The sequence below is a fragment of the Zootoca vivipara genome, chromosome 1 (assembly GCF_963506605.1).
Source record: "Zootoca vivipara chromosome 1, rZooViv1.1, whole genome shotgun sequence".
NCBI lineage: Eukaryota > Metazoa > Chordata > Lepidosauria > Squamata > Lacertidae > Zootoca > Zootoca vivipara.
The window spans coordinates 41,934,302-41,945,960 of NC_083276.1; the positions used below are offsets into that span (position 1 = coordinate 41,934,302).

The 11,659-nt window shown below is 46.1% G+C and overlaps 1 protein-coding gene across 2 annotated transcripts in view; it reads left to right on the forward strand.

Moving 5' to 3' along the window:
• Positions 1 to 2,484: 2,484 nt before the first annotated feature.
• The window catches only part of SPINT1 (serine peptidase inhibitor, Kunitz type 1), a 33,760-nt gene continuing 24,585 nt past the window's right edge, over positions 2,485 to 11,659 (forward strand). Inside the window, exon 1 of one of the 2 annotated variants that reach the window (XM_035111424.2) lies at positions 2,485 to 3,546. In XM_035111424.2, coding sequence (XP_034967315.1) covers positions 3,102 to 3,546 — 445 coding nt within the window. In that variant the 5' untranslated portion in view covers positions 2,485 to 3,101. The remainder of the gene's footprint in view (positions 3,547 to 11,659) is intronic. The other variant, XM_035111415.2, reaches the window with a different exon arrangement.

An 11,659-nucleotide genomic window follows, 5' to 3' on the forward strand; every position in this document is an offset into this window, starting at 1 on the left:
TGGTTTAGACCACAGCGCCACCCACTAGCTAGCCAGGTACCCCTTTAAACCACCCTTGGCACACAGGCTGCTTGACGGGTGACAAAAGCCAGAGCCTTCTTTTCCCTGACTTTTCAAACAATGTTGAAAGGGACCCAGGTGGCGCTGTGGTTAAACCACTGAGCCTAGGGCTTGCTGATCAGAAGGTCGGCGGTTCGAATCCCTGTGATGGGGTGAGCTCCCGTTCCTCGGTCCCAGCTCCTGCCAACCTAGCAGTTCGAAAGCACGTCAAAATGCAAGTAGATAAATAGGAACCGCTACAGCGGGAAGGTAAACGGTGTTTCCGTGTGCTGCTCTGGTTTGCCAGAAGCAGCTTTGTCATGCTGGCCACATGACCTGGAAGCTATACGCCGGCTCCCTCGGCCAATAATGCGAGATGAGCACGCAACCCCAGAGTCGGTCACGACTGGACCTGATGGTCAGGGGTCCCTTTACCTTTACCTTTACATCGAATCCAAATAAAGTCTCGAGACAAAAATCTGCAGAAACTGTTGACGTCATTTTCCTGTTATAAGAGCCTGGGGCTGTTGGTACGGGGATGGGCAATGCCTTGAATCTTCTGCTGCATCACTCTCACAATCTGGGGGCTGCATTTCTGCTGCTACCACACTGCCATTCAGCTGAGAGTGGGGAGCGCCCCTAGCGCATGGCAGAGGATGGAGGGGTTTGCCAGGGTGGCTCATATCTGCCTTGCAGGCTCCCACCTGCTAGGATGCATCAACTCAGATTCTTCCCATTGTTAAGCTAAAGCAATGGAGAGAAAAGCGAGCTTTGGTCTCCAGCATCAAAAAAACTGGATCAAGATAAGTTTCATCTAGTCTAGGATTCTGTTTCTTGCAGTAGCTAACCAGGTGCCCTTGGAAAGCCCATAGAAACAGGACAATTAGGACAAGAGCCCCCTCCCCCTCTGCTGACTCACTCCAAATGCTGTTCAATGGAATTCTGACTCTGAATGCAAAACTACAGTTTAGTTATGTTGGCAATGAATCTAGGGGTTTACCCGTACTTCAGCAGAGCAGGCCCTACAGATGAAGAGGCAGGGGGAATTTTATTATCCCCACCCGCCTTTCCGAATCACAGACATGACCCAAAGTTGACTTTATCAGAACAAAGTGAAGGATACATCTCAGGCAGGTGTGACGAACCTTTCCCTTTTTGGATGTTGCTGGACTACAACTCCCATCATGCCTGGCCACTGGGGCTGATGGGTTTTGTAGTTCAGCAACATCTGGTGGGACGAAGATTCCTCACATCTGATCTGATGTCCTCTGGTCTGCAGCACACATCTAGCTCCTTAAAGGACTAATACACGGAACAAAGAATATGCTTTTCATGTGATCTTGCTTTTTAATTTTTTTAAAAAAAAATTACAGCCCACGCCAGGGAAACACATCTGACCTGCCATTATGGCAAGCTTTTAGGCACCTGTATATTCAGGATTTGGGTTGTTAACTTGGATTGTACAGTGGCATGATTTCTGGCATGTTGCTGGGTGGGCGGGAGCCTCTCCCAGTCTCACATTGAATGTAACTGATCTGTAGAAAAGACATCATGACCTGAAAAAAAGAGAGACCATGCACATACTTTTGTATCCTAAGAAAAATCTTTAATTAAATTTGTTTGTTTGTTTTAAAAATGTATTACATAACTAGACAAAATAAATTATTCTACAGTGTATAATATTGTGCAGTACAACCAGTGTGGTGCAGTGGTTTGAGTGCTCGACTAGGATCCAGTAGATCAGAGTTCAAATCCCCACTCAGCCATGAAGTTCACTGGGTGACGTAGGACCCATCATAGTCTCTCAGCCAAACCTCCCTCATAGGGTTTTTGTGAGGTACATAATGGGAGAGAATCATGTACGCCTCCTAAAGCTCCTTGGCAGATATTAAGTAAATAAATAATAAATATGTTGACTCAATGTCACACACATTTCACTGTGTGGGGATATTTGAAGATTCACAGATGAAATGCCCCATGTAAGTCATGTTTAGATTTCAAATCAATTGGGGGAGACCACAGTTGGAACATCTTATTTTTATTTTTAATTGTATCCCGCCCCTCATCGATATATCTCACAACATAAAACTACAATATAAAAATATATTATAAAATTAAGAACAACAAACCCGGCATAATCCCTTTCCCAGAACATCGGGTGTCAATCAACCAAAGGCTGCTGTTTTCCCCTGGCGTTTTCCACAGGGGAGAGTGGGCACTAAGAAATGGGCAGTACTGTATTTCAACTTCACATTCTCCTCCAGGCCTGAAAGGGCTTCCAATTGCTTTCAGATCTGCCCGTCCTCTTCCCTTTCACAGGAGGCGGCTGGGGGAAAGGCGCGCCTCTAAGCATCCTCCCCTTTCCCTTCTCTCTTGCCTGCTCAAAGTAAATAGGAAGGGTTGGGTGTCCAGGCGTTGAATTTCACTTCCTGTCACCTGGAGTCTTTTGTCTCTCCCTGAGCGCTTGTTAAAGGGCGCACCTTGAAGTTCAGGCGGCGGGGAAGGAGTTAATCGGAGATCCGCGGAAGGGAAACACCCCTCTTGGGCTGCAGCGTAGCCCGTGAGTCAGTTTCACCTGAAACCTGTCGGCAGGTAGGGGGAAAAAAACCCGAAAAGGGAAACAGATCGCAGAGGTCCGAGCGAGGGAGGAAGTCGTCGCACAAAACCGAAGGGAAAGCGCCCAGGGAGCCTCACTCTTCCGATCCCCGGACACGCGCCCGCCGCCCGCAATTCTCTCCGAAGGAGGAACCGAAAGGAAACGTCGCCGTCCCGCATCGCCAGTTGGACTTTTTGGGAACAGGCGAGCCAGAGTTTAAAAATAAAATAAAATCTGGGGGGGGAACAGTTTTTTTTAAAGAAATACTCTTCGGGCTAATGAGCCACAAGTAGAGGGGAGGGCAAACAACTCCCTTTCAGCTGCTTTCCTAGTCGACGGCGCGGTCGACTCTCCTTGGCAAGCCCTTCTGCGCTTTGCCTGCTTTCCGCTCCTCGAAGCGCACCGCCCTCGCTCGGCTGCGGAGATCCACCGCCTGCGAGGAAGAAGGGGCTCCGCCTGCGCCACAATGCTCCCCCGTCGGATTCATGTCCAGGCTGGGCTGCTGCTTCAGCTCGCCGCGGCTGCCTTGGTAGCCGTCGGGCAGGAAGAGGCGGCGGAAGGAGTCTCCTTCGGAGACAAGTGCCAGGCCCATTTCACGGCCGGCTTGCCCGACTTCGTCCTGGACACGGACGCCTCGGTGGAAAACGGAGCCACTTTCCTGTCGTCGCCGTCGGTGGAGCGGGGCCGCGACTGCGTGCGGGCCTGCTGCAAGCACCCGCAGTGCAACCTGGCTCTGGTGGAGAAGATCCCTGGAGGGGACGGGGAAGACGGAATCCACAGCTGCTTCCTCCTCGACTGCCTCTACGAGCAGGCCTTCGTCTGCAAGTTTGCCCGGAAGGATGGCTTCCTCAACTATGTCAAGAAGGACGTGTACGAGGCCTATGTGGCCATGCGGGGGAAAGGCCATCGGGGTAAGGAGATGTGTGTGTGTTTTGTGGTTGTGGTGTATTGTGGGACGTGTCGATATTTGCCCTACTGTGTGGAGTGGAGAGAAGTATTATTCCCCCCCCCCGAAATACTAGAATTCCAGAGAGACCCCTACTGGAGTTGGAAGTCGGCTTTTGAAAAAAGGATTAGACCAGGGGTCGCCAACATTTAGGGGCCTTGAGTGTATTCACCAAGTGGAGGAAATGTGGTAGGTAACACAACACACACAACATCCCCCCCCCAAATCCTGGGAACTGTAGTTCACCCCTTTCTGGTTCAGTTCTCAGCACAAACTGCAGTTCCCTGTAAGGCAGGGTGGTTTTCAACATTGTGATATATTACCAGCTGAGCACTGCAATATACCAATATATTGCAAAGACTGAATTAAGGATGCAAGTATGTAGAAGCGAACCCAGGCTTATTTCTTTTTGGCCCTTTAAGTTTAATATGGTTACTGTATACAGCTGCTGCCACCCTCACAACCAAGGACACACCACAACCTGTTCAATTGGCTACAGCTAAATGCTTCCTTCAAGCCTAATTTCAGCACTGGGAGGAGCAGGCACCCTGTGGGTGTCAAGGGTGCATGTGTGTCAAGAGGTGCTACACTGGAGACCTCAGGATTAGGCAAGCGAATGGAGTGTAGGTCTATCAAAGCAGTTCTAACTACTGAGTTGAGCCTCCATGTCCAGGAGCAGTTTATACCTCTTGGGCACAAATGGCAAGAGAAGGCAACCACCTTCAGACTTTGATCATAAGCAACCAGAGGCATCTTACCTGCTGCCCCTGGAAACAGAACAGTGGAACCTTGGTCTGATCTGGAAAAACAGTTAATATGCTTTTGTGAGAGAGTCTGTGGCCAAGCATTTCCCCCCCTGAAAATTCATAAATCCAGAATCTTCAACAGGAGGAAGGGTAAACACATATATTACAAAGGCTGAAATCCAAGCACAGGGAGGAAATCTCATTGGAAAAAATCCACCAGGGAGTAAATCCCATTGAATTGAGTGGGATTTAATTGTGAGGAAAAGATGCTCAGGGATGTGTAAATGAAAGCTTAAGAACTTTTAGCCTTTTTGCAGTGTGATCCTGGCTGAAAAATTTAACTGGACGTTTTATGGGGGTGAAGGGCAGGGGTCTGTAGTTTGTTGTTATTGCCCCTCTATAATGGCAGCCTTCCAGTAGAATGTCTACATAAAGATATTTCAAAATACGTGCAGCAGTTTCTAACAAAACAAATATGAGGAGTGGCAGGCGGTCACGCTCTTCATCAATAACATTGTTCTGTACTTTTTCCTGGAAAGGTGCAATATTACAGGAATGTTCCAGTTTACTTTAACACTGGAACTTTTCCAAGTTGTGGCTTCTTGTGTGTGTATGCAAATTGTGACAGTGTAAAACATCTATCCCACATTCCCATCAACATGGATTATGACGCAGTGTAGCACTTTAACAAAAAGAATGGTTACACATGGAGAAACGCCACTAAATCCTTTCTGCACATGTTGATCTCTAACACTACAAATGTACATGTGCTGCCCATTATTTGTGTGCTGCCTGCGTATCCTTCCTCAAGACTGGGCTTTTGTTTCAGGGTGATTGCATTTTCCACCCACTAAATATGTTATATTTTATACTTGGCAGCCAAGGTGGCCTTTGGCTGCATACTAACTCTAGCAAAGAGTGCCTTGTTCAATTTTTTAGTAACTTGAGTCTTTAAAAAAATCATTTTATAGCTTGCTTCAAAATTTGCATCTGTGATTTATCATTACTCAAGTCAGTAAATTTGCAAAAATGTATCTGATTGTAATTGGTCAAGCACATACCATTTGGTGTTACTGATCTTATAAACATTCCTGCAAATAGCTCCTGCCCCCCAAACACACAAACAATGCAGTATTAGGCATGCAGGTGAGTATTGCCAGATTTACAAGTAAAGATGATCTGCTTATACTATTTGATTCCTCTATTGCCTTGCATGCCTAGGAAACTACATCCCATTCCACAACAGTGCATCTGTTGTTGTGATTAGCTTCAGGTTGTGTTATGGGCAACTCCTAGATATAGTCAGTGTTGTAATTTTATCAGTTGTCACTAACTAACCAGCCTGCATTCCAGCTTGACCCCAGTGGTTACCCCAGTGGTTTTCAACCAGTGTGCCGTGGCACCCTGGGGTGCCTTGAATGATGGTCAGGGGTGCCACGGGTACTTTGATGCCCTCTCATGTCTCTGCCTCCCAAAGGCTTGCACAGCTGTTTATTGCGGCAGCCCTGGCTATAAGCTCTGCAGGTGAATGGTGCCTCTGGAAGGCATCTCTCTTTGGGGTAGGGTGGGGGGCAGCTCAGAGACCAAGAACGGCGGCAGCAGGAGGAGGAGAGGAAGCCACACAATGGAGGGTGTTCGAAAAGGGGTGAGAGGCTGCCAGCTCTGTGGGCAAGGGGTGACCTAACTGGGCCCCTGACCCCCACAGGGGTGCCGCAGAAAGAATGTAGTTCAGGCATCCCCAAACTTTGGCCCTCCAGATGTTTTGGCCTACAACTCCCATGATCCCTAGCTAACAGGACCAGTGGTCAGGGATGATGGGAACTGTAGTCCAAAACATCTGGAGGGCCGAAGTCTGGGGATGCCTGATGTAGTTGCTTAAGGGAGCCAGGTTGAAAGTCTCTGACTTACCCAACAAGAATAATTCCCCTGCAACAACCCATGATGTGATGCTGTACTACTTACACTCAATCAGTGCCCTGTGTCATAACTGGTTGGACATTCCCAATGAGGCAGAGTACAGGACTTGGACTTGTGCAGGACTTGGACCAGGGGAACTTTGTTTCTAATCCCTACTTTCTGGTTCCTTCTTGCAGTGATAAACGTTTTAGCCCCGTTGACTGCAGACCTGAAGTTCTGGGGGAAACCCTGCCATATTAAGGAGTATATATCAACAAATAAGGACAGCACATGCATATTTCACTGGGGAGAGAAGCATGGTGCCAGACCATAGGGAATGTTTTGAAAATGCACAATCTTACCCAGGTGTCTGCAGATACAGTGCTGAAGGGTCAAGGGAATGTGCCTAAATGTGCTTTGACTCCTGAATGTCCAGAGATTGGTGGGAGAGAAACGAGAGTTTCAGATCTTGGGTTACCTAAGAGAGCTTTGAGTAAAAGCTCATTGTGCACCTATCAAAATATCTTTGCAGGTCCAAATGTTTTTAAAGTGCCTCTTTAAGCATTTAATTGCACGGAAAGTTGTGCCTTCCATGAAGCATTTTTTCCCATTTCTGTTCTCTAACTATTTGCGGCCTGGCAACAGAAGTATCAAAGTCTTCAAAGAAATCTAAACCTAGGGCAAGGAGTGTCATGGGGATTAGGTCTGCGCCTTCCTGGAACATAATTGCCTCATGCTGAACCAGGAATGCTTTCATGGAGGAGAATAATACAGTGCAAGGTCCTATATTTGGAGGTGGAACTGCAGCTTCTTGGCATCTCAAGTTTAAAAAGGCAGCAGGTGGTGTGAGAGACCCTCTGCATGAAGCTCTGGAGAGCCACTGCCAAAGGTCACATGCACAGCATACCTACATTTAAAACACTGTTATATTACTTTGACAGTCATGGGGAATCCTGGGGACTGTAGTTTGTTTTGGGTGCTGACCCACACAGAACAGTTCCCAGGATTCCCCATGAGTGCTAAAGTGGCATGACACTGCTATAACAACAACAACAACAATAAATAATAATAATATTGTTTTATTTGTATCCCGGCCTCGGCCGGGCTCAGAGCAGCTAACATCATAAAAACAACACAATATGCATAAAAACAGACATCAATTAATTAAAATACATCTTAAAATTAATTCAGACAAGTTAAAATCTGGGCAGGTGGCAATTATCAGGTTGGAATTGAGAGTGGTTAATACTTGCCGGGACCAACTGTTTCCACTGATCATACAAGGACCTGTGAGTGAGTTGGGAGCCTCCTTTGGGCTTGTTTTATACAAAGGAAAGTACTGTAAGTCAAACTGCATCCTGCCCAAAGGCCTGGCGGAACAGCTCCGTCTTTAAATATATGGCATGGAGGTGATCAAAGCTGGGCTAGAAAGATCAATGGCCAAAGGTTTGCTCTAATGTAAGGCAACATCCTATGTTTGTATAGGAGGTCTCCGCACCAATTTACCAGTTGGATTAACCAATTTACTGTAAAAGGATAAATACAACATTAAAAAAGGAGGTCTCGGTACAGCCAGGAAGACCTTTTATTTTTGCTTCCTCTTCTGTTCAGAATGTTTCATGCTTTTCTGTTACTGGAAAGAGGAGGAGGATCACACGATATTGATGGCATCATGTACACACGACAAAACCTTTCAAATATACCCGACATCACTAACAGGTCTTGTTTGTGGGCTTTTCATAGGCATCTGGTTATCTGCTGTGAGAACAGGATGCCGGACTAGGTGGGCCTGATCCAGCACTCTCTTCTGGTGTTCCTAAACAATCCATGACATTTTTTTTAATGTAGCTGTTGTAGTGGATGATATATATACAGTATATGAAAACACTAGTTTCCTACTTTCTATACTTTATGCTAGGAATGGCAAATACATGGGCATGGATGGTTTCGAAGGCTGTGAGAGCAATTTGCCCTGTACTCATTACACATTTCCCTGTTCAAAATTGCTGCAGGATTTCTCAATAGTAATCAAAGCAAATTTAATGCTTTATCTGTTAGTGGGGGCTCTGTGTGTGTCTCACTGAAGCTTAACCTCCACCATCCAATTATTATAAGGGAACTGAGAAACTGTTTCAAGCCAGGAGATGAGAAGATTGGTGAACAATAAACTAGCTCACAAAAATTGAAAGGGTTGGAGACTGTACACAGTAATACCAATTTGGCTTTCTCCTGTATAAACTTCCCCTTGTGTTGAGGTCACATTCTGAGGCGCCTTCTCTGAATGACTATCATAGATGCTTGCTGGTGTTTCCAGGTTATGAAATGCCTTTCTGGGAAGGTTTGCTTGGTGCCTGTTCTTCATTTTGGCCCAGGATTGTAAATTCTATCCAGATGGGCTTTTGGAGATAAGCAAAACACTTATTCCTTTGTCTACTCCAGCTTTAATTTGCTTCGTTCCTGCTTTGTTTTTGTGTGTGGCTTTAAAAATCTCTGCATGTTTATGATTGCTGGGGGCTGATTTGTGGGACTGAGATATTTGAAAATGAAATACAATTGACGCAGCTGGCAAGGAATGGTGGTGGGATCTGAGCCAGAAAACGAATGTATTCTGTAGCTATGACATATGAACTAGGTCAGGAGGTGGGGAATCCCGTGGAGAATGGAAGGCTTGTTTGAACAGGACAAGTGAGTGCATCATTTCCGTTGGGTGCCCAGGAAGAGTGAGGTTACTGTAGGTGTGTTTCTAGGAGACCAGATTAACAAAGCCCCTGAGCAGTGAGGTGGCTTACCTACCTGGCAGATACTTTGCCGTTTACGTCACTTTCTCTCCATGACCTGCCTGAGACTTCTGCTGCGTTGGAGGGAATGTAAGAGACAAAACACAGAAGTTTGCCTCCAGTCTGTGCATATCATTAAAACTTGGTTTTGGCAGGCAAGGCTGTGTGATTGTCTGACTTAGGCAATGGATATGACCCCACCCAAAGAGTAAGGAACAGAGACCGCCGAGAATGTGTAGAGGGGCATCCCGGTCATAATGAACCCTGCTTGCAGTCTCAAGAGCAAAAGGTCAGATATACATGTTGTCCACCCCACTTGATCAGTTCTCCAAGCTTTTTCCCTGAATGTGTTTAGGTTATTGTGAAGGTAAATGTGAAGGAATATGTAGAGTCAGAAAGGGAGAGGGGACATCAAAAATGTAGGAGAGTTGGCTGTTCAAATAGTACAGTTTAGCACAGTGTTACTCAAACTTGGGTCTCCATAGTTTCCAACTCCCATAATCCCTAGCTAGTGGTCAAGGATGATGGGAGTTGTAGTCCAACAACAGCTGGAGACCCCAGTTTGAGAAACAGTGTTTAGCAGCTTTGCACCTCTGCAGCCAGCATGTCTCATGCAGTGCATAAGTAATGTGTGCCTAGCTCTTGCGTTATTGGTCCAAAGAGCAATATGGTATAGCGGTCAGAATTGCAGTAGTAAATAAGCTGCATGGGTAATGGAGGAGGCTAGAGAACATAAATCAAGCATGACCTGAAGGATAGGTCAGTCAGTAGAGCACGAGACTCTTAATCCCAGAGTCATGGGTTCAAGCCCCAAGTTGGCCAAGAGATTGCTGTATTGCAGGGGGTTGGATTAGATGACGCTTGGGTCCCTTCCAACCCTAGGATTCTCTGTTTTTATGTGTTCTCCAGATGGTACTGTGCTCCTAGAGTAGGGATGGAAACCTGTAGCCCTCTAGATGCTGCTGGACTGCAGTAGTCATAATCCATGACCATTGGCCATGTTGGCTGCTCCTACTGCTGATGGAGGCTGGTGTTCAACATCTGGAGGGCCACAGGTCCTCTCCTCTGTGCTGGTGGATCATTGGGTTGGACTTAGACCTGTGGGAGCTGACTTCAGAAATGCATCAGGGCAGGGTTCCTTTCTTGCATCCTCAGTTCCCCATCAATAAAATGGGAACAGGGCTGCTGCTAGGATAAATCTGATCGTGACTGCAAAACATTTGGAGCCCTAAAGAGTACCTTAGAGATAATTTCTAAGAATTGGTACATGCCACTTCCCAAAGTGTTAGTCTGGCGAAACATTAAGGGTACTGTAATAATGGGCAAATTCTATAATGTCAGAATAAGGATGCCATGCTACTTCCTCTTTGTCATCCTGTAGGCCAAATGCCCCAACTGGTATATCCAGTATAATTCCAGTATGATTTCTCCAGAGCCTTGCCCAGCTATGGTGTCAACCTTCACCTTCTTGTACAGCCTTGTGATGATCAGCTCACCCAGAACTGCCAATATGGTCACATTAGTTTTTATTTGAAACAAACAAACAAAAATCCTTCCAGCAGCACTTTAGAGACCTACTAAGTTTCATTTTGTTTCGACTACGTCAGACCAACACGGCTACCTACCTGTAACTAGTTTTTATTTGTTAGCTGTCAGATGCAACCACAGCAATCACAACTGAGGTTGCAACGTAACATTGCCATGCTCTTCCTTATTCAACAGCCCAAGCTTGATCTGTGCATGGAGTGCCTCAGCTCACATGGGTGGCCTGTTAATTTCTGTAGAAGCTCTGTTCCATCCCGCAGAACAGAGTGAGGAGCCTGTGGCCCCTCCAGAGGTTGTTGGACTAGAACTCCCATCACCACTCTGGCTGGGACTGATGGGAGTTGGAATCCAACAACAGCTGGAAAGCCCATAGGCTCCCCTTCCCTACTGAAATAGATTTGCTTCCTTCACTGAGATTAGCCTTCTTCCCTCCCTTGTGATGCAGGTGAAAGATCTATGATGATTCCTTTGATCAGCACACATAAGATTTTATATGCCAGAATAAAAAGGGAATATACCCGGTACGCTCAAGTGTGCAAAAACAGCTCTGGTGTGGGGAAAAAAAAGGGGGGGAGGCATTAGCTCAGTTGTTAGTTAGAGCATGGTGCTGATAATGGCAAGGTTGCAGGTTCGATCCCCGTATGAGACAACTGTATATTCCTGCATTGTAGAGGGTTGGACTAGATGATCTTCAGAGTCTCTTCCAACTCTGCAAACCTATGATTCTATGTGCCTAAACACTTTCTGCTCAAATGAGAAAACTGCTTTTAGGATCAGATGGGTATTTGAGTATTTGTTTTTGACCACTTAAAAAAAATACATAGTCAAAAGAAGATGATACATGATTGTGCTGAAGCTGAGCAAGAATAGAAAGAAAAGCATTTTGTCTGGAATCTTTAGATGGAATAATGTGCCAAAGACTCTTCTCCTTGTTTGTAATTCTTGAACAATTCTGGCGCCCCCTCAGCTCTTGCTACTTGTTTTGGCTGTTAAGAATTGTTTTGGTTAAGAATTGTTTTGGCTGCTAAGAATTAAGGACTAATGCTGTTCATCATAAACTGTGTTCTTGGGTGCCTGCTGTTTGACTCTTGAGTGATGCTGCTGTGCTCTGAGA